The sequence below is a fragment of the Erithacus rubecula genome, assembly GCF_903797595.1.
Source record: "Erithacus rubecula genome assembly, chromosome: 2".
NCBI lineage: Eukaryota > Metazoa > Chordata > Aves > Passeriformes > Muscicapidae > Erithacus > Erithacus rubecula.
In genome coordinates this window covers 45524916-45547833 of record NC_136685.1, presented here as the reverse complement: position 1 = coordinate 45547833, position 22918 = coordinate 45524916, and the positions used below count along the sequence as shown (strand labels likewise).

The 22918-nt window shown below is 45.8% G+C and overlaps 1 protein-coding gene and 1 long non-coding RNA gene across 4 annotated transcripts; one reads left to right on the top strand and one right to left on the bottom strand.

Moving 5' to 3' along the window:
• Positions 1-2004: 2004 nt before the first annotated feature.
• On the bottom strand, positions 2005-4641 carry MARCKS (myristoylated alanine rich protein kinase C substrate). 3 transcript variants are annotated; one of them, XM_079326140.1, is made up of 3 exons: positions 4403-4641; positions 3981-4101; positions 2005-2903 (listed from the first exon to the last, which is right to left on the bottom strand). In XM_079326140.1, exons 2-3 carry the CDS (start codon positions 4077-4079, stop codon positions 2148-2150), a joined length of 855 nt encoding a protein of 284 aa, XP_079182266.1. In that variant the 5' UTR covers positions 4080-4101; positions 4403-4641; the 3' UTR covers positions 2005-2147. The 3 variants fall into 3 exon arrangements, with proteins under 3 accessions (XP_079182266.1, XP_079182265.1, XP_079182264.1); XM_079326139.1 differs by having other exon boundaries at positions 3981-4153; positions 4403-4638; XM_079326138.1 differs by lacking the exon at positions 4403-4641 and having other exon boundaries at positions 3981-4396.
• A 5570-nt stretch (positions 4642-10211) lies between these two features.
• On the top strand, positions 10212-12096 carry LOC306798264. Its single transcript, XR_013773308.1, has 3 exons — positions 10212-10412; positions 11765-11822; positions 11899-12096. It is a non-coding gene; the product is annotated as an uncharacterized lncRNA (long non-coding RNA).
• Positions 12097-22918: the final 10822 nt, after the last annotated feature.

Here is a 22918-nt window from a genome sequence, read left to right as displayed (position 1 = left end):
AAATGAATCATAATTGCTTCCAAAGAGTTTCTGCTGAAAATGGTGGAAGCAAATAAGTGTAACACTAAACTTTCTCCTATAAACTTAGAAGCAACACTTTCTTGAATCAATTTCCACCCTCCAAACACCACTGCTGCTTTTCTTACATTAACTCACTGTTTTAAGGCATAATTGCCCTGAGCAATATGCTGGAAATTAGCCAAAAAGCCTAACAATTAGAGGCAAGCACCAAGTAATTTTTTTAATAGACAAATTCCGAAATCCATTTTGAAACTCACCTGTACTTGGGAGTAGCACTTGAGGAAGAAAAGAAAATATTGCTTTTAATTACTTTAAGTAGAATGGCAGTGTAAGTTTCCTCCTTCTCCTTCCAGGCTAAAGTTTTCAAGATAATAATTGAGGTACCAAAGCAGGACCAGAACACCAAGACCTAAGTAGGACATCTGTTCAAAAGCTTAATTTTTAGGCAACCGAGCATAAAAATTTCAGTGCCTCACTCTAAGCAATTCAAATTAAACATTATTTTCCTCAAGAGGCAAGACCATCATACACTGGATATCTCTGGTCTTAAAAGAAAGATGGAGCCTGGACAGGAGAATCATACACTCTACATGCTCAGACTGCCTTCCAGTCCTCTTTTTAAAGCCAGAAAAGCCTACAAATTACCTGGTGCACTGCACACTTGCTCTGTAAAATGCACAGTATTACAGAGTCTAAGATCCAGGAAGGTACTTTTCAAAGCTAGTGCTAATAGCACACATGACTGTCTCTGTACAAATTTAGGCAATACTGGCTAGTCCCTTTAAGCTACCAGAGTATCCATAAAAGAAAGACAACCAAATTATACATTTTATTCACATTTATTTTTCGCTTTTAGTGTGCTCACAGAAAATTAGAACACCTTAAGCAGGAGTTTAATAGCAATTTTTGTAAGCAAAGTTACATTCCATCTCTAAGTCAAATTGGTCAAAGCTTCTCCAGTATTTACAAAAACATGATAGACAAGATGCTACACAAAAAAAAAAAAACAACAAAAAAAAACCATTGCATCTGAAGAGTTTTCTTTTATTTTCAAAGACGACTGGAAAAGAAAGCATTGTCTGCTGTAATCAAAAACATACCACAGTATAAACAGTAACCATTCCACTTATCACAGCTTGGTTGAGTTTAAAATTTGTGTTTAAAAGGTCCAAGATGACTGCAGTTTTACAAAAATGGGCAGGGTGGAAAGAGTTGCAAACTTCATGTGCTTCTGGATATCAAGATTTGTTTTTTTTTTTTTTTTATACAATAGTCACAGTTAAAAACACCCTGCTGGTAATACATAATTACACTTTATTAAGGTCATAAACCAGCAATAAACAATAAAGCCTATACAACTTGTATTTCTACTTAATCACTGACTGATACAGCTAACATGAGATAAGTGAAAAGTTCCTATGGTTTAAATGAATTCCTAAGACTATGATCTCTTTATCTGGGTATTGATTTTTATTTTTTTTTTTTTTTTCCTTTTTCCTTTCCTTCTTAATCAAGACTTGTAGTGTTGTAAACCTTATAGAACATCTGCCTCACAAAATACATCGTAATAACTTTCTTTTAAAAAAAAGACTAACCCCTTACATCATTTCTGGCGGGGCGCGCTCCCGGCAAGGGCTGCGCGCCCCGGGTTCCCCACTGCGGCCCCTGTCACTTCATTTGATATCCCTTATTGACCCACCCATCTCCTTCATATATGGGCATGTCCATAGACCGATCGGCAAAAGTTTTATAATATGAAGAGAGTTGCAAAGTATGAAATTAAAAAAAAAATAAACGAACAAAGAAAAATAAAAACCAACGGAAAAAAAAAATCCGAACCAACCAAAACAAAACATTAATACTGATGAAAAAAAAAACCCCGAAAAACCAAAATATAGAGGATGGGAGAGGAAGGCGGAGGGGAGCCCCCCTCCGCCCGTTGGAATGGCGGCAACACATAACGATTTGAGATGGGAGCTGCGGGGGGAGAGAAAAAAAAGAAACGAGACATCTTTTAAATCAATCCCTGGTTGTAGACAAGTTCTCCGAGACCAGTACCTGGCACCACTCCAAAAACAAACAGGGGGTAAGAAAAGTCCGTCGGCGAGGGGCGGCGGCGGCGCTGACTACTCCGCCGACTCGGCGGCGGGTCCCTCGGGACTGCTCTCGGCGGGGGGCTCCTGCCGCGCCGGCTCCTCCGCGGCCGCCGCCTCCTGCTCGCCGCTGCCCGCCTCGCTCGTGCCGGCGCCGGCGCCCGCCGCCTCCTCCGCCGCCTTCGCCTTCCCCTCGGCCGCCTGCTGGCCCGGCTGCTGCTCCTCGGCCGCCGACGATGCCGGGGCCTCTTCTCCCGCCGCCTTCTCGGGGGCGGCCTCGTCCGATTTGGCCTCCTGCGAGTCCGCCGCCTCCTCCTTCGCCTCGGCGCTGCCGGCCGCGCACGCCTCCTCGGCGGCCTTGCCCTCCTCGCTGCCCGCCGCCTCGGGGGCCGCCGCCTCCTCCTTCCCGCCCTCCGCCGCCGCGGCGGAGGCGCCGCCCTCGCCCTCGGCCCCCTCGCCGGCCTCCTTCTTGTTCTTCTTGAAGGAGAAGCCGCTCAGCTTAAAGGACTTCTTGAAGGAAAAGCGCTTCTTTTTTTTTTTCGGGGTCTCGCTGCTGGACGAGGGGGTCGCGCCCTCCTCAGTCTTGGGGGAGGACTCGCCCTCCGCCGGGGAGGCCGGTTCGGTGCTCTCCGCCTCTCCCGCCTCCTTCTCGGAGGCGGGCTCCGACGAGGCCGCCTCCTCCTTGCCCGTCTCCTCGGCGGGCGCGCTGCCGTTCGCCTGCACCTCCTCCTTGCCCGCCTCTGCCGCCGCGGGGGAGGCGTCGCCGTTCACCTTCAAGTGGCCGTTCTCCTGCAACACAAGGACCGGCGTTACCGGCGGTGCCCGGGGGGGGTCGCGGGGCGCGCTCCCCGCCCTGGCCCCGCCGCTCCCCGCGCTTCGCAGCCCCACGCTCTCGCCGGCCCGGGCGCTCCCGGCGGCGGCCGCCAGAGGGCGCCCCGGCTCCACGCAGCGGCGGCCGCGCCGCGCACCCCCGCCCTCGGCGCGCCCCGTCCAAGCCGCGGCGGCGGCGCGGGGCGGGGAAGGCGAACAAAGCTCGCCCGGCCCGGCCCCGGCCCCCCGCCCGCCGCGGCCCCTCCGCGCCCGGGCGGTGCGGCGAGGCGCCCCCGCCTTGCCCCCCCCTCCCCACTCACGCCGCATTTGCATCTCCCAGGCGCCCGGAGCGCGGCTGGCTGCCCCGGGCGGCAGCTGCGGGGGCGGCGGGGGGTGGCTGCCCGCAACGCTCCGCCGCTGCGCGGGGCAGCGGGGGCACGGCCGGCCCGGCTCAGGCTGGGGAGGGGGCGCGGGTGGGTGGCAGAAAGCCGTGCCCCGCGGCTGGCGGGCCCCCGGCGGGGCTGCCGCGGACGGGGCGGGCGCGCAGCCCCCGGTCCGCGGTCCCGCTCGAGGGGCTGCCCGCGGAGCGCCCTGCCCGGCGGCTCCGGGCCCCGCTCCGCGCGGCCATCCGCCTCTGCCGCGGGAGCCGTTCCGCGGAAGGCACCGAGCGTCTTCGGGGGGAGGTTAAGCGGGCAGAAAAGCCAAGCGGTGTAAGATCCTTCCGTTTACGAGCCATTGGGACGCTCTCCATAATACACGAGGGATTTAAAAAAAAAAAAAAAAACAAAAAGAACCGTGCCCCTTCCCCCCCGCCCCCCACGCAGGAAAGATAAAGGAACGAATCGTTCAAAGCCGAGCCCGTTCAACCAAAATAAAGAAATTATTCCTTTGCCTCGAGTTGCAAAGATAAAAGGATCGACCGTATTCTCCATTGAATGTGCCACTGGGGCATCAAAGGAAGAAGAATTAAACAGGATGCGAAAGAGAGTCCGTCGAAGTTGGCTTAGAAAAAGGAGGATATTTAATATTTTTTGAAAATTTCTTTTCGTTTTTTACCTGTCCATTCGCCTTGGATGGAGATGCAGCCACTGCTTCCCCAGGTTTCTCGGCGGCGGCTTCGCCCTTTGCAGCGGTCTTGGAGAACTGGGCACCCATGCTGTCTTATTCAACAAAGAAACTCAACAGATCCAAAAGGAGGGGAAACAAAGAGCGTTGGGTTGGTATAAATACTGGGCGACCAGCAGCAGCAGCAACACACACACACACCAGAGGGGAAAAAAAAAGAGAAGAGAGAACAGAACCGATTATAATGCACTCCTTTTAAAAATTTTAAAGTTGAAGAGATCAAAAAGCAGCAGCACAGGAGGGAGGGGAAAAAAAGGGAGGAAAAAGTCGAGCAAAAAAAAAAAAAAAAAAAAAAAAGGAGCCCAAGTTTAGTAAAAAAGAAGTAATAAAAAATCCCAGATTTGTAGCCGTACTGTAGACAAGGAGAAAATGGAGAAATCTCCCTGGTTGCTAATAAGATGCGGAGTCCAACGCCCAAGTGCACAGATGAATGGGCTTCCCGAGCGGTGACGGCAGCGCTCCGCCCGGCGCCGGCCAATCGCGGCCGCCGCGCACAAAGGGGGGCGGGGCCGCCCGCCCGGCGAACAATGGAGCCGCGATGGCAGCGGTTTGAAATCGGCCCCCGGCCGATAATGAATGTGCCGCTCCGCTCCGCTCCGCTCAGCCCAGCCGCGGCGCGGGCGGGCGCGCCGGGCCCCGCGCCGGGCCGCCAACAAAACACCCCGAGCGAGCGAGCGAGCGGGGCGGGCGGGCAGGGACAATGGTGCGAGGGGCGTGCGGTGAGTGCGAGTGTGAGTGTGAGTGAGCGAGAGCGTCCCGGCCCCGCCGCACGCCCCCGCCCGCCGCCGCCGTGAGAGAGCAACAGATAGTGTGTGCGAGCCCCGGGCGGGGAGAGAGGGAAGGAGGGGATTTGCTGCTTGCTTCCCCCCCCCCCCCCCCTTTGTTTTTTTTTATTGTTTTCCTTTTCTCCTTTTCTTCTTTTCTTCCCCGGGTTTAATTGGTCGCGATTGTTAAATCGCCCCCAATTTGGAAGGTATTTGGACCACGTAGATCGAGTTTCGCCGAACGAGATTACGAGTCGAAATTAGTAGGTCTGTAGGCCAGATGTTGCAAACGCTAAAGCAGTGGCAGCAGGAGCCGCTGCTGGAGCAGAAACGGACCCCTCCCCCATAGAGATATTGGCTTGGAATAAAATATTTTGTGATTAGCCTGCGGCTCTAATTAAATTCTGCTGTCTGATTATTCCTGATTTGTGTTTTTAAAGTATTTTGTAAGGCGATGACCCACTTCACGATTACATTTCCATGCATTCAAGTAGTGGGCGAAGCGACGTTATCAGGGAAACATTCTCGCTTTCCCAAACCTCAGCCCCGAGTGTGTATTTACGTTGAATTTAAACCCTCGAATAAGATGTAACCCGAAACTAATGCACGCGAATTAACGGTGATCTGGAGCGCTTATCAGCGCTGGGGTGGGCGAAATATCACGGACCCGAGTGATTTCCTTTTTCGGAGCAGGGGGTGGCGTGTGCGGGGAGCCGGCCGGCTCCCTCCCTCCGTGCTGCGATGCGGGGAAGGCTGGCCTAGACCCCCCACGCCCGGCACCCCCATCCCCTTTTAAGGAGCACAAACGAGCGTCAGAACGATCGTTTCCCATAGTCGGGTAATCTCCTCCGAACGCCTCTTGTTTATAAACAAGGATGTTAAAATGATTCCGATAATGAAGGGCTGCGGAGCGGGGAGGGTCGGCTCAGCCGCCCACCTCCCTCTCCCCGCGGATTGCCGGGGCTGGCGGGGTCGGTGGGCTCCGTGCGGAGAGCCGCCTCTCGGTAACCCCGGCGAGGGCAGCCGATTGCTTTCAACCGCTCGAGGGGAATATTTCGTTTCTCGGGGGGCAAGAAAGGGCATTTGGCTGGCATTTTTTACGGGGGAAATAGATCCTCTCCCTCCCTCCCGCCGCATTTCACGCACAGCCCCTCCGCAGCCGCCGCCGCCGCTCCCTTTGTCTCGGCCGCCGCCGCCCGCCCCGCCGAGCCTGGCGCAGCAGCGTCCCGCTCCCCCGGGGCAGCCCCCACGCCCACCCGTGCGCCCCAGCCCCGGGGCCCTGCCGGGGTGACCGCCCACGGCAGGGCGGGGGGCCGGGGGTCCGGGGGTGCCGCCGCCGCGCCCCGACCAGCCTCGGCGGGGCCGCGCCGCCGGGCGGTTTCCCTGGCGACGGCGGGGGCGGCGGGGCCTCCGCGGTGGGATCGGGAGCGGAGCGGGGCGGGAGCGGCTCTGCCCGCCCCGGCGTCACCTGCGGGGCTGGGCTGGGCTGGGCTCGGCGGGGCCGGGTGGGGCCGGGGTCGTGGCCGGGGGCGCCGCGGCGGCGGGAGCCGCTCTCCGGGGATCCGCCGGCTGCCGCCTCTCCCGGGCGCGCTGGTGGAGCGGTGCGCGGCAGCGGGCACGGCGGCAGAGGGATGGAGAGAGCTGCGGAGGGCTCACCTTGTGGCGTGACGGCACCGCGACCGTGGGGCACGGCCAGCCGGACGGCTCCTTCTTCGGGATCCTCCCCCGCTTCTCAACTGCACGCGTTGGGTTTCGTGTGCTCCTTTTAATCTGGATTTTAAGGAAATCGTGATTTTGTTGGCGGTGGTTTGGGGTTTTATCTCTTTACACTGGTTGATGTAACAGATCACCTAAGAAGACCTGCTGGAAGACCATGACAGGACTCCGCAGTCAGTATCAAAAGGCATCCTGAACGGGTATAGACAATTTCACCGGCACGGGCTTATGCATTTCTGCTTTCCACCGTAGCTACGTCTGAATTTCAGAGTAACGTCACTGAAAAATTTCACGTAGTGACTTGGAGTTTAGATGATGTGCTTTACATTATGCTTTTGATATGTTTTTCAACCATTTCAGTGTTTTCCAACTTGAAAAGAAAGTAAAAAAGACTAAGCCTTGACTGATCTTACTCTAGGTACTTAGTTCCACAGGTTCTTCTGTAGAGTCTCGGGACAAGCAGGAAATGTGGAATATATGTATGGTCCCTCTGTCAGTTTCAGTGCAATTAAACCTCGGACAGCTATCTCTAACCCAAACCCTTGACTGTGAGGTGCAAATACAAGATTTAACCCCTTGAGCCCTTCAGCTACCAGGCTGCTCCTTGTCTCACCACACCTTTATGCACCCAGCAAAGAGATATGCTGGAGGGGAGATTCTTCTTTCTTCAACTTGTACTTCACTCAAGTTCCTGGTGTTTTAATATCCTTCCAAGAGGCAGGGAGAGGGAAAAGAGAAAGACAAAAAGACAGACTGAAAGACAGAAAGATCTCTGTAGTGTTTTGTAACAGGACTAATCAGTTACAAAGATGAGAATGCCTCTTTTCTACTGTGCCTTCCACATAAAAAGTTGTCCTAGAATTTCTGTGGTAGGAGCAAGGATGTACCAGTGTAAAGTTGCCTGTGTATAAGGTGTTGGAGACTTAGTGTCTGAAAAAATAGTGATACTGTTGTCAAGTGTATTTGCACAGAATAGAATATTCTCAGTTGGAATTTGTGTTAAGGCTGACACTAGCTGTGTCAGCAAAAAAACATATATCCCCCTGTGTCATGTGTAGTCATGCTTCTAAAAACATGACAACCATAACTGAGACACAGCTCTGTGGAGCCCCAAAATGAAGAAGAGACAAGGCCATTGTGATGATCTCAGGGAGGCAGCAGGATTTGCCTCCCATTGCTCTTCCAAAGATTTAAGGGCTCTGTCACTCCAGTCTCCTAATTTCTAAGTGTGTTGCTCCCCCTAGATGAAGTTGTCTTTTTGCAGTGCGTCTAAAAGGTGACTCCTATCACCACGTTTTTCCTGAGGTATTTTCATCCTCAACCTTTTGGGAAGGTGGAAGACTGAGGTGTGGAATGATAAAATGCTTTGTACAGTGCTGCCCAGCAAATCAGCCTCGCAGCTGACAGTGTTACTGATTCTTGGCTGTGACTTCATGATCATTAATAATAAATCTGTGCCTTGCAGCCACAACTTTGATTGGGCATAAACAAACCTTCCTGTCAAGCTAGCCAGGTATAAGCATGGTATGTAGTGCTTATGTCAACTTGGCACCAACATTCTGTGGGAGGCCAGGAAAAAAGCTGATAGCTTTTGGCCCAAGAGCAGCTGAGGCAAAGTTGCTGCTGCAAAGTGTTTGGTCACAATTGGAACAAAAGCTGAATGTGGTGTCACACTCTGGGTTATGTGGCTGTGGAAATGCTGACCTTACATCAGGTACTCTGAAACTGCAATTTACTCCTATGGCTTCTGACTCCTGCCGCTACTGCCAAGCCTCCCAACTCACTAGCACCCAGCTTCCCAGTACTACCAAAAAAATTGATTTTCATCCATTCCTGGAATACAAGTGAATGAAATGGTATTTTCATTTGACAGTTCAGGAAAAGGAGAAAGCTGCTCATATAACAGCTCCTTACTGGTATGGCAGCTTCTCACTGGAGTCCCAGGAAAACCTATCAGTGACACTTATAGTCTGCTAAGGTAAAAGCACAATCATGTTCTAACTCCTGTTAAAATTTGGAAGTTTTAAAAACATGTCCTAACTTGCCACTCGTAGTTGGGACTCAAATGTATTTTAACTTGTTTGTTGGCAAATGCACTAAAATGCAACACACCCTGTCAACACTGAGAATCTGAAAGCATGTTAATTAAAAGTTTTCACTGACACTTCTTATTTTTTGTAATGCACCTTTATCCTCGTCCAGACAAGCCTTTAAAGAAAGTGAATCTATGAGCGGTTTTGGGAGCTGGAATCCAATGTTTACAGAATTCCTGAAACAGTGTGTGCTGTCTAGTGTTCACATTGTGACTCTCCCCTGGGTGATCTGAGCTCTTAGGAGGTCCTGGAGTGCACAGAGACCTTTCCTATGTGCAGAGACTGCAGCAGGCAAACTTAAAAAATTATAATCAAAGTTTACACTGAGAGATAATATTTCCTATATGCTGACCTACCACAAGTCCTTTATTCTCTTATTTAGAAGGTCCTTATGTAGAAACAGTGTAAGACAAGCATAGGACAGAAAACATCTTGCTTGCACAAGAACTGTCAAACTGGGACAGGAATGGGGGAACAGGATGATATGAGATCAATAATGTTAAAAGTTTCAAAACTAAATCAGATTTGCAGAATTTACATCTTTTCCAGTTTCTTCAAAATGAGTATTTCATGATGTCTGAATTAGTGCTGAGATTTCCTACTGACACATCACTTCAGTTTCTTCAAGCTTTACTTCAGTTTGGTGCAATGCTATCAAAAGCTTTTAACCTTTATGTCACTCACAACCATTACAAGCCCTTTACTAATATTTGCCAAGCTTTTATTAACTGAATACATTCACCAATGTTTGTTAAATAGGATACAGACTGTTTGAATGTCCAGTGTACTGGGAAACTGAAAACTTAACAGTGTTTATAATAATTTTAAAAGTATCATACAGCTGGTATCTATCATACCTAATAAAAAAATGCCAATCAACTGGATAACTGGCATCCAGTAATGAGGCTGGTTACTTCTGGGAAGAAAAAAATCCTCAAAGTAAAATCAAGAATAAAAAAAAAAAAACAACAATAAACCCAACACAACCCAACCATAAATTTCTTAGATGATACAAAGACACTCTATGTAAAGCCCGAGCCCCTCCCTTAAGGGCAATCACAGCAAGGCACAATAACTAACAATAGGGATGGTGTGAGTGTATCACTAAAAGATTGGTCCATACTCTATGCTGATTCTTCTTTAAAGAACACCATTTCAGCTGCAAAGAAAGGGCATCAGACCTCCATTGCATTAAGCAGGGTGTGGACAGAAAGAAATCGAGATAGTGGAGAGCTGTAAACACTTTACAATCTTCAGTTCTAAGGACAAATACTGCTCCACTGTAGTTCCCCCACAGCTTTACCCAGGATAAGGCAACGCAGCAGTAGTTCTGTACTCCCTCCATTCCCGTGCTCCGGCCCTACAGTTCCACTCCCTCCATTGTGTGTGCCCTGGCTTTCCTCTGACCTCCTGATAAGCCATTTTAGAGAGTTAAACCAGCAGAAAACTATTCTTTCTCTTTTGCCCAATACCCTTCCTCCATTCTCCTCCCCCCACAACCCCTTCCCACCCCATCCTCCCCTCCCCAGCTTTTTGAGCAGGGAAGGATAGTTTCCTGCTGGTTTAGCTTCTGTAACCCTTGGTGTGGCCAGACAAGTTGCAGTGATGACAAGCAGGTGATAACCTGATTGAGCATAAAGTTAAGCTTCAGTTCCATTGACATTTGCTTCAACAGAGCCACTGCCTCACACAATCCCCCCCTTCCCTGAAACTCGTGCTTGCTTCCAGTTTCCTGGTTCTCCTTCAGTTCTTTTGGGAAGTGATCTAAGTGAAAAATGTCTGATGAGCAGGTATCTTTTAGAATGGCATTGATAGGTGATGTCTCATGATGTTTTACTGAAAGACCACACGTGCTTTAATGATGACTACTTTGTGTCATGTGGCTACAGCTAACCTGGCTTTTATGAATTCCAGCCAGATTTGGAGGGGACAGGAGTTGTGTAAGAGTTGAATCATGTAAACTTATGCTGAAAAGTGTAACAGAGTGTGAAATGAAACCGATGGACCCAGCTAAACAGAAGTGTCTGAAATAGGAAATAGGAAGCATTTGAGCTTGACTCAGAGATTTGCATTCCTGACATTTAGTTGTTGTGAATTGAAACTGATTTAGGGTTAAATCAAACAAGAGCTTGGGGTTTTGGAATTAACAGCCTCTGCACCAAGTGCCTTGGCTCTCTGTAGGGCTCATGCTATGGGGAGAAAGCCAAGTGCCAAAGTCTGTAATTTGCCCAGCTGGCAGGTAGAGGCTGGTACCCTAAGTCTGGTTTTATGATTCTCACTGCCTGAAAAAATACACTGCAGCCACAAGATACAAAAGGCTAAGCCAGCACGAGTTGCTGTTGTTGAGTTGTTGTTTTTTGTTGTTACATTCAGCTCAGAAAGGCTGTTTGTTTCTGGTGGCTGGAATAAACGATATAGAGTGCATCCCAGTCAGCTTGGCAGAAATGTATGTGACATGTACTGTCTGGCTGCTAGTAGGGCACAGATTTTATATCAGTGGTCATGTAATCCCCAGAAATACATCACAAATAGGAAATACAAAGCATTTGTGCCTGTCTCAGAGACTTGGATTCCTTATATTTGGTTGTAGAGGAGTATATTCCTTTACTTGGAAGCCAGAACTCTGACCTCTTCCCTGCCGTGAGGTGCTTTTGCCCCTTTGAAAGCTTAAGAGCCAGTCCCTTTTCATCCAGGAAGCATGGCTTTAATTCCCACCTAAGAAAATCTGAATCCCTTCATTTACCTCCCTCTGCTTTTCCCATGAAGTTCTAGGATGGGGAAATGTGAGCACAAATGTTTCCATTTTCTCTCACTGAAGCTGTTCAGAAAAGGAGTTAAGAGTTACTCTTTGGCATGGAGAATTACATAGTAATTGCTCCAAAACCTGAACATGATTCTGCAGTCTAATTACTTAGCAGGCTTGCCTGGGAGTGGGAAACAGCTTGCCTCTGGTCCTTACTCTTCTGAAGGTGTTATAAGTTTTCTAGTTTCTAGCTCTTAGAGAAAGCAAGGACTGGCCTTCATGGACCAAAGTTAGTGGTTTGTCCCAATGACTTCAATATACAGTCTTGATTCTGTTTTGTCTCATTGTTCAGCCTTCAAATTATTTATATATATATATAATTTTTTTTTTTTTTCATAGTGGAGCACTGAGCAGAGAGCTGGTATGCTCTGGCACTGTCATGTTTCCAGCTGGACAGGTTAATTGCACAGCTTAGAGTGATCTGCTGTCATAGCCTCTTCCCTCACATGTGACAAGACTTCCTTCACATGCAGGTAGATCAATGTTCACACAAACTTCAATTGCTCTGGACTTCACACAGGCAGAGAGATGTCTTTGTGTTTTCCCAGGGAGGGCCTTTGAGCAGCTGTTTCTGAAGTGCTTTGGAGAAAGGACAACTGAGGTGAGACATGGTGCATTGGTTGGACACCTCTGGGGACACATCTTGCCTCTTGTGTCTCCTGGCATTTTGAAAAGCATGGCAGATCATACTTTAAAGCTACAGTTTCTAGGTCCAGTCTGATGAATTCAGCAACTTACTGATAGCTTTAAATTTCCAGTTTGAGTTGGGATAACCAAAATGCATCTATGTCCTTTTGTAGATCTGGCTGCAGTTTGTAACCCACCAACAGAGAAAGAACTGACATCTCATATTAGACTTTCAGATTTTTCATCTTCTTTTTTTCTTCTTTCCAGTGAGTTATTTAGACTATTCAGAATATCATTCTGATAATACAGACCCACCAAATTTATTTTGGTTTTTATTATGACTAAACATTTTATATTAGAAAGTGCTTGTTTTATGTACCTTGCTTTTCATTGTAATTGTGTGTAGTTCTGTGAGCCAGACTATAAAAAGGCTATAAAACTATTAAAGAACATCCAAAGGAGAACCATGAAGATGGTGAAGGGCCTTGAGGGGAAACCATACAAGGAGTGGCTGAGATCACTTGGCTTGTTCAGCCTGGAGAAGAGGAGACTGATGAGAGACTTCATTGCTGTCTACAACTTCCTCATAAGGGGAAGGCAAGGGCAGACACTGATCTTTTCTCTGTGGTGACCATGAAAATGACCCAAGGGAATGAAATTATGTCAGGGCACTTTTAAGTTGGACAGTAGGAAATCACCTTATAGGTAGTTGGGCACTGCAGCAGTGTGATTCTTAGGGTGTCCTGTGCAGGGACTTGAATCCTATAATCCTGGGAAGTCCCTTCCAACTCAGGATCTTCTATGGTTCTCTGTAACCTGTGCCAAGGATTAAGTTCATACCCACTTCTATAAACCCTTAGAAGAGTTCACCTTCCTTATACAGTGAGTTCATTTGTCTTTAAGAGTACAGATACTTTGGTTTAGAGCCACCATTTTAAGTGTAATAGGTAACAGAAACTACTATCTGCTCGTTAAAGGTGTTGATTCAGCCTCCTTGTGTTAAGAAATGGGTAATAAAGGTGGGTTTTTTTCAGTGGCTTTAAGATTTTGTTGTAGAAATATTCCTTAAGTCATGTACTGATTTTTGAAGATGTAGTGATTGAAAGGTCATTTTTTGTCACCAGTGTTGCAAGAAGCCACAGTCTAGGCTGCAGGCTTCAGGGCAGTAAATTAAGGATTGTTGAAACAAATGGGTTAATGATTACAGATTCAGCTGTTTAATTTAGAAAGGCACATATGTGTAATGCAAGAGACAGGAGGGGTTATTGGTGAAATAACTGGTTGAAGACTGGGGCATTTATCCGTATTCCTGCCAGGAGTTAGTGGTGAAATAGCTAGTTTAAGATGGGGGCATTTTAGTCCATATTTCTGCCCTGTGGCAGACTGCCTCTGTGATTGAGGTAAGTCTCTGTAGGTATATTTGCCCTGCAGACCAGGGTGCTGGGTTGGGGCACAGGTGTAGTACAGCTTGTTGTGGATTTTAGAAGCAGACATGGATGTAAGCATAGATGAACTGGCTCCAAGTCTTGGTAAAGAATATTTTTCTACCTTGAACTCTTTGTGTCTATGTTGCCAAACACACATCCCCTGGACCCAAGCTGCTATAAGGCCACTGTCAAGCAAAGGCAGCAGGAGGCTGTGGATAAACAGGTAGCTCCTGACTAAGCTCAGACTGAAAAAGGAAGAATGCAAGAGGCAGAAGCAGGTGAGCCAGGAACGATACAGACACAGTGTGCCATGAGGTAATTAGCCAAAGCCCACCTACAGTCAAATCTGATGTGGGAGAAGGGCTTCTACAAGCTTACCAGCAGCAAAAGGAAAATCAGGGATAATGTGGGCCTGCTATTGAATGAGGGCAGGGACCCTGGTGCCAAGAGATACAGAAAAGATCAAGACAGTGAATACCTTCTTTACCTCAGTGTTTGCTGGTCAGACCAGCCTTCAGGAACAGCAAGACTGTGTGATAAAAAGGAAAGTCTGGAAAAAGGAAAACTTACCCTTGGTGGAGGAGAAGCCCATAGAAAGGAACATTTAAATAAGCTGAATATATACAAGCCCCTGGGGTCCCCTGGGAAGCACCCACAAGTCTTAGGGGAACTGTCTAATGTCACTGCAAGAATACTGTTATTATCTTTGAAAAAGTTGTGGTGATTAGAGCAGACTCACAAGGACTGGAAGGAAAATAATATCAATCCTATCCGTGAGAAGGCTAAGAAGAAGAATCTGGTGAACTATAGACTAGCCAGTATTCTCTTGGTTGCCAAAGAGAGAGACTGTGAAACCTCTATCCTCAAAAGTCATCTGATCACAGTCCTGGGCTACTGGCACCCCTGCTTGAGCAGGGGGATTGGACCAAATGATCTCCAGAAATGCCTTCCTGTCACAGACACACTGTGATTCTATGTGATTCAGACTGTGATATTGTTTTCAGTACTGCCTTAGCTATGCCTACACTCAATTTAGTTTCAAGCTGTATTTCTGAGATCTTGTGCCTCCATTAAATAGTTTATGGAACGTGGAAATTAATGCACCTGCCTATGTGCCTTGGAAGTATAAATGCACCAAAGATTGTGCCGTGCTTTCAGTGAACGAGGCATACAAATGCCTTTTGTACACATTTATAGCAAAGAGAAACTTTACAATCTTTTCCCTCTGTACAATACAAATTACATTAAAGTGTGAGAAAACAATATCTGTAATAATGTTCTTGAAGCTAGGAACTCAGAAACTGAGTAAATCACAGGTTTAATGCGAACCCCTGCCTTTACAAGTTCCCATGCCTTCTGTGATACTGTGTTGGAGTCTATACAGAGCAGATGAAGTAGTGTCACAGTAATTTTTGTTTATTCCTTTTAAATTATACTCTCTCACACTTTTGTAAGGTCTCCCATTTCCCCCCATGCAGCTATAAAAGGCTGCCTTCAGCCTGTTTGGGCTCCAGGCACGCATGCGGTCTTTTACTGACAAAAGCAGATGGCGATTTCCCCTGCAATCCGTTTCCTTTCCCTGGCTGGCATGTGAAACACAGAGAGCATACTGGAGGCCATGCTGTCATACCAGGCCAGCCTCAGAGTGCTCCCCTCGCAGGGGAGAGCCCAGGACCTGGCTGCCCATCAGGCATCTGAATTACTGGAAACTATTTCACATTTGGCTTAGAGCTATTTTGACAATCTTCAGCTGTATCCTTTATTTCTTCCTTCTCAGCATGTAAATGTCCTTTTTATAGTAGCTATTCTTACAGAATTTATGGTTCTCTTTTCTTAAAGCTTCTCATTCCCAGTTCCCCATTTTTATTTAAGTTAGTCCCTTTTCATTTCCTGGGCATACCATGCTAAGCAAAACATCCATTTGAGGGGTGAAATTTTGTGTCTTCCTCAAATTATCTTATGATGCTGGCCTCTATTATTCCTTTTTTTGTCTTCAATGTGGCAATTCTGTTCTTTTTGCCACACTGCCTTTCATGCTTATGAGGAACTCTGCAAAATGTATTATTATCTTCTTTTGTATGCTTCCTTAAACCCCTTCTTTGCTTTTACACCTACCAGTGCAAAGAAATGACTGGTTAATCCATTGATTTCTATTTTTTTCCCCTTGGATTTATTGGTAGTTATTTTGAGTTTGAAATCTCTGTGGGATCAGGCCTATCTTTGTGGACTGTCGTTGCCTTATCGGTTAGCATAAGGACAGAAAAAGTGCAAATTTAAGCCTCTGAGGTGCTTTAATCTTGGCAGTCCCTGAGCAGAGTTCCCCTTTCTGCTTCTTACTGAGATTTGCTAGGGAGGATGTGCAGCTCAGTCAGTGTGTGGGCATAAAGCCTGTAAAGAGCTTTGGAGCAACAACTGGCTTGACACAGCACGTGCAAGGAACAATTTATCTTTCATTCTTAGCCCCACATGTATCATGGACACTTTAATTTCTTTTTCTTTACCCCGTCAGGATTTTCAGATTGCTTTTCATATGGCTGTGTTCAGCACTATTTCTTTCAGAATCAATTCAGTTTCAATTTTTCATTCATGTAGAAAGAAAAATTTCTGAAATTAACAAATAAAGCATCTGACTCATTTAAATGCTTATGAGCCTAATACTGCATTCATATTACTGAAAAAAATAAAGAAATGCTTTCCTTTAAATCTAAATTTTCTAAAGCATAATCAAAGGAATTTTTTGTATTCTTAAGCATTTTGAAGTTTGCATGTACAATAACATTTGTAATACATTCATGGGTGGTCTGGAAATCTGTGAGCAGCAAGTATGAAGCACCTCCACACTAGCAAAAGAAGCAAAAATTCAAGACAAAAGAGAAATGGGAAAGACATAATTATCACTGAATGTGCAGTCAGACTTCCAGTGTCCAGAGAAAACAGGTAACACGGATATTTTTGAGATCATCTTTCCTTCTCTGCACATTTGCAGCAAACAGTAATGCAGTTCTAGTACAGGCTGAGGCTTCTGTGGTGGCAATGAACAGAAACTCACATTCAGGGAGGTTCAAAATGCAGCTGAGCTTGGCTTTAGCAGGCAGACTGAGACCATTCAGACTGCAAAGTTCATTCTTGATGGAGAGTATGATTTGAGTCTTCAATGGTTATTAACACAAAAGATGTCAAGAGCTATGAACACATGTTATAGTGATACCAAAGTCTTTGAGCAAAGTGCCAGAGGGTTTCTCAGAAGATTCAGATGAGGATAGTTTCTTTCTTTATGAGCTCATCAATCCCCATATAAAGCAGACACCAGTCTTTGAAAGGCATTTCTATCTCATCTCCCATACTCCATACCCCATTTATAACCCCTTTATAGAGGGCAGACCTTAGGGTGATTCCTGCTCTCCTCCACTCCGAGTGCAGGACCCCATTTCCTGTCACCTAAAGATCCAAAAGTGATGTTACACACAGAGAAACTCTACCCTTCCTTGGCACTTGCTTGAGGAGAAAGAGGAGCATGGCTGCTGGGGGTGAAGAAAGGCTCAGGAACTGAGGTGAGTTTGGGCTTGGCCAGTGAAGCATAGGGGCAGGATTCATGTTCCAGATGCTCAGCTTTGCTGTTGTGTCAGCAAGCTGCAATGTCACTGTCCTTTGACACTGCCATCAGCAAGCACAGCTCTGCTGCCCCTCACCCTGCTGGTCATTGTCCCAGGAAAAGAAGTTTTCTCTGTTCTGTGCTGTCAGGTTGTGCTTCTAAGCAGATGATTGTATCTTGAAAAGACATTGTGTAAGATTAGAAAAAGCCAGTCTGTCTGAAAGGTTTGGGGGGGAGGTTTTGGCACCACAGCAGACAAGACTGACACATGATTATGTTATCTACCTGCTTGTCATCAGATACACACAGTGCATCTACTGCCTAGCCAGCAAAAGGACTGAAAGAGGAGGAAGGCTGACCACACCTTTCTCCAAGCCATGGGTTCCCATATCTTTTTCTGCCAAGACAAGGCAGGAAATGCAGTGTGTGCTTGTCAGGGTTTCAGTGAAGACTGGTCACACAAGGCTGTAGTTTCCAGCAGTTTCTAGGATTGGAGAAGTGCTTGGGACAGGACACTGCACTCACTCTGTAGGAAGTGCACATCATGGAGGGGTTGGGTACCTCCTGCAGTGTTTCTAGCAGTGCTGTTCTGAAACTCTGGCTGGAGGAACTCCAGCCCATTGCCCGGGAGTGTGGCCCTGTGCCCATGGGTGGGACAGCAGGGGTTGCCAATTAAGTGATTAACTGAGCACAAGGGCCTGAGCCCCAGAACAAAAAGTGGGCTTTTCACGAGTCCTGTCTCTATACTATCAGAATGTAGTGAGTTTCTTCCCTTCCTGTGCCTCGAGGTCTGGGACAAATCATCCATCTTTCTTTTCCTCAAATCTTCATGGGGGGCCCCACTGCAATATCACCAAGTTTGATGAGGGAATGAAGAAAATGTGGTGGTTTTATTTTTATATCTGTATTTACTTTCTTTTTGGTTTGGGTTACTTGGAAGCCTCTCTATATAAAAATACTTTCAAATGTAATTTGCTTCCTTGGGTGAAATTCATCTCCAGCTCTGCAGAAATGCTGTACAAATGTGGTGCTCTCACAGTTGTTTTTGAGCAGTTATCAGAGTTTTCAGAAAAGGTAACAAAATATAAATCAAGAGAAGCATTCAGACTGGTATTTCTGATTTTTTTTTTTAGTAACTGATGATAGACTGCAGGCTCAATTAGGTTTGGAGGAAGTCTTCCAAACACAATGTTTTTCCCTTTATATTTCAAAACAAAAATCTGTATGTAGCACAAGTACATCTATGCACAAATATATCTGTTATGCACTGACTCTATTCCATTCATCATACAAAAACCTTTACAAGTATCACAAACTTGCTGAAGTCAAACAGAGATAAGAGCAACTCAAGTTCTTTTAATTCTATTATTCTAATTTTAATTCTGCTTTACTCAGCATGTGCGATTACATATGTCAACTGTATCTGGGATTTCTGGGAGACATCCTGGGCAAAATCAGTACACATTTTAAGTCACTCTTACACTTCATTAACGAAGTCATAATTTGGTATTTACTAGTTCTTAGCCACTGAAGCAGCAGATGTGTAAGATTAGGAGAAAATGTGAAAGGTAAGGTGTTGAAGTACTTAAATCTCCACTATATTCGGGTTTTTCTAAAACAGAAAGTGAAATCTGCTCTGATTTCCAAAGAATTTATGGAAAACCTCGAAAGCTGCATTTTCAGTTTGCACTGTGCTTTTATTAGCTCTATTAATGATGTTAGAGAGACACATTGTTCTCTTTTAAGCAGCTTTCACAGGGTTAGTAACTAAAGTGCTTTGTTTTCTGCCTAGTCTTAGTGATGATTAATGGCAAAGAATGCATGGAAATGGTATAGATCTGCTTTTCTGAAAATTGTTTTGTAACCATGTCCAACAGCACTGTGGAAAACCTGTCATCCTCTGTGCTACTCTCCTTACCTGGTTACAAATATTAAGAAAGGGAATAATCATGTTGATTAAAGTAGCAGGGCCAACAAAGTAAGGTTTTTCAGGGTGCTTGTCAAATGTTGAGTAATAGGTGGCTCCCCCTGAGCCCAAGGTTTACAGATAGACAGGAAATGGGGAAGAAGGCATAGCAGCAGAAGCAGAAACAATCAAAAAAAGCATTCCCCTTCTCAATGGGTAAGGACAGGGCTACTTGACAGGGAGAAGGACACTTGAGGATGGAAGAGCATTGTGGGGAAGGCTGGGAGGAGGATGAGGTGAAGCTGGTGAGATCAGCCAGGAGCAGAGCAAGCCTCTGATCCACACAGCATAAGAAAAGGAAAACATCCAAAGGTGCAAATGTCCAGTGCTTCCTGGCTGGGATCCTGTTATTCCTGTTATCCACCTTCCCCTTTCTTTGCAACTCTTCCTCAAAGCCATATGGAAGCAGGATTAAGGTGGGTGGAAAGTGCCACCTTTCTCCTCATAACCTCAAAGCCGGAGGATCTCCTCGGGATGGCCTGGGGCCTGGCATTATAGCCACCATCTGTTAGCTGCTGCTCTCTCTGCGGTGGCCACAGTGGTGGGCAATGGCTCAGACAAGGTGCACACAAGGTTCACTGTCTGACAATGTAGTCGAGAGCAGCTACGGGAGCTGGCTGTATCCTGCTGGCAGATGGGACAAAGAAAACATCCTCACACTCTCTTTGTGCATGAGAGACAAAAGGGTCAAATGATTTCCCTGACACCACACAAAATGACTGCAGAAAAGGGCGAACAAATCTTACTTTCCCTGAGCCCAGCACTACACTTCAAATCTGAAACCCCTGTGGCTCTGATAGAGGTGAAAGGGAAGGCAAAGAGACAGGAAAAAGGAGGAGAGAAGACAGGGCATACTGGCTCATGACTGCTCGTATGCACTGCCTTAACTGAAGTTAAGCCTTTACACAGAAGCACTGCAAATGTTGTGGAATTCAAATCTGAAATGAAAATACTGGCAGAAGTGTAGTCTGGGACTATAGTTTATGTTCTCTTTTTAGGGTCTGTATCACTTTATCTGAGAGCCTTGTGATTGTCAGCAGATTTTATTCTCACAAAATCATAGAGAGCAATAAAAGTTTTCTGTCTGTATTGGGAAGGCAGACAACTGAAAAAATATATTATTTTGAGTCCTCCAGAAAAACTGAGGCTGGTTTCAGCTATAGACCTAAATCTTTATAAGTTTCAATCTATATTCCTAAACCCATTAAATAAGCTTTTCTAAATTAGCTTTTTATGAATCTGAAGTCTACTGCACAGTCTATGCTTATATCACTCTCTGAGAGAGCAATGTGGCTTTATACCTGTGATGGGTCTTCCTTGGGGAGTTTGTTGGGAGCCTTTTCAATAGAATCATGAGGAAAGGTGTGGGCCTGCTACAGGGGTAGAGAGTCTGAGGACACTGAAATGGAAAGAAGAATTTCATTTGCTCACCAGTCTCAGGAGTATTTGGCCTTATGAGTAACCTTGGAGAGCTGTGAGGAGGTGGAGGAATGCACATTTGATCCTGAAGGAATGGGTATTAGGAGGGGAAGATTCAAGATGCAGCTTCTTAAACTTTTCATTCTGAGCAATGGATCTGATGAGAAGTGAATATGATTGCTCCCAATGACATCCCTGTCTCCCCTGTCTCCTGAGCAGTGCCTTGGACATCACCATGACATACTCTCTTTGGTTCTAGCAATTGTTTTTGGGATCCCTTGAATCAAGCAACTGATGTAAAGGTTAGGATCCTGGAATCTTTTCCACAGTCCTCTCACAGCTCATTTGGGAGGAAAATCAAGCCTTGTTGTGATTTGTCCCAAGAAAGAATTTAGGATGCATTTTCTGTGTTTGAATGTAATGATTGTTACATGCTTTTGAAATCTTGTTTATTATTGTCCTTTCCACTCATACTGAGTGGAACTTCAGTCGAGTTCTTCATATATTGAAGAGTTACCCAATTTTCCCCCTGTCCATCTTCCCCTCCCTGACTGAAGAACAAAGCAAATCCCTGTATATGGGTCCTGCTTCTTATAAATGCAGTTTTCCTGAGGCCTCAGCCAGTGCAGCATTTCAAGGCTCAGACCTGCATTACCCAAACCAGGGCTCAGAATCACAGATAGATTCTAGGTGGTTACTGATGCATCCTGCATTAGCCTGAAAGAAATTCGTGTTAGTCTCTTCTATGTCTATGCTTATACCTAGTTTACATCTGATAGATCTGTAAGACAGCCTGCAGCTGATACTCATTTGAGCCCTGCAGGCTTAAACACCAGCAGAAATCTGTGACAATCTGGAGAAAAAGACAGGATAGTGTATGGATGGTAAATAGTTATTTGTATTTTCTTTCTAATACTTTGAGCAGTTCTGAATGTCAATCATCAGTTGCACACGTAGCCAAGTCTACATTGTGTTTATTGCCAAATTTGAAAGAGTATCCATCGTGCTAAACCTTGCAAATTCTATCTGTCTTATCTGCAGGATCATGTTGTGTCCTGTTAGCTGGCATCACAAGGGCAGCTTTGTTTTTGTAATGCTAGGCTTGAGTGTTCAACATAATGAATACACTCCTGCAGCTGGTTGACACAAGGATTGTTGACATTTTTCACAATGCATTTTTTTAGACATATGCCTGTACATAAATAGTCAACATAACCTGGAAGGACTTGAAACTCCCATCTGGATGTAGTATTTAGGTCTCACATGCAGAATTTTTCTTTTTCTAGGATACTCTATCAAAACTCTTGAATTTTTAATTTTTGCTTAGTTTTTTAGTTTCTAAAGACCCTAATTATCAGTCACATTTCTGTGATTCTTTGTTCCATAAAGCATGATCCACCATGTCATAATATTTTTTTTTCTCATGTCATTAGTCTGATGACCTGATGATCCCTTGCAAAGGAAATAAGCATGGTAAGTTCTCAGATATTTGCTTCCATCATCATAGGAGCCAGGCTTTGGTAATATTTACTTTTCAGGGTCACATACTCATACATAGAACTGAGAGCATCTAATCACAACCATCTTCTCCTCTCACAACCGTAGCTTCCTTCAAACAGCACCTATTAATAACTTTCCTGCCATTATAACTGATGTAGTATGCTCAAGTGTAATCAGTGTTGTTGCCACAGAAAGTAATACAGGGTAATGCATTTTGCTGCTACACTCCAGTATATAAATGTACAGGCATAAAGCAGTTGTGCTGGTGCTTGAATATACCAGCTGCAAGGCAAATAAGCAGGGCAGAGTCAGTGTCCACACTCAGAGTTTTGAGTCTCTAGTTGTGACAGCATTCACACAGAAGCTGCTTTACAGATTAGGGAATTGTTTTCAATTAAGTCCTTGTTCTCAGCACTGACTGCCTAACCCTGCTAACCTTGGGGTTAGAAAACACAGCAGTAGAATGGCAAGCCTGTATAAGTCTTGTCCAAAATTCATCTTCTGCCTCTTTGTGCCCAGTGGAGCTGAAATACAGAGAGTTGTAAGGGAGACAAGACTAATGTGTCCAAGAAAACCAAGAAATACAAATCACCAATCCTTATGGATATATGCAGTACAATGTCACAGCACAGCTGTCATTAACAGCTACTACATTTGAAGAGAGATGGTTGCAGATTTTCGTAAGAGTTATTTTTCATTTGAAAATGAAATTTTGAAATCAAATTTTTTCCCATTCATATACTTGTCTTGACTTCAAACAGGGAAACTTTCCAGCTCAGGATGAAATTTATCTTCAGAATGAAAGTGAGAGAGAGGATGAAGATGGAATTTCATATTGATTAGGATGACTCTGTGGTGCCAACCAAGACAGATATTTTTGTCAGAGGAAAACCTTACCCTCTGTAGCTTGAAGCATCATAACTTAGATGTGTAGCACTGAAAGATCAAATTTCTGCATGCCA

Bases quoted from the DNA above. Each gene is read 5' to 3' on its own strand.
- MARCKS (XM_079326140.1), bottom strand. From the start codon at position 4,079: ATGGGTGCCCAGTTCTCCAAGACCGCTGCAAAGGGCGAAGCCGCCGCC. The intron at 2,904-3,980 runs GTAAAAAACGAA...CTTGTGTTGCAG, and splicing joins CATCCAAGGCGAATGGACAG to GAGAACGGCCACTTGAAGGT.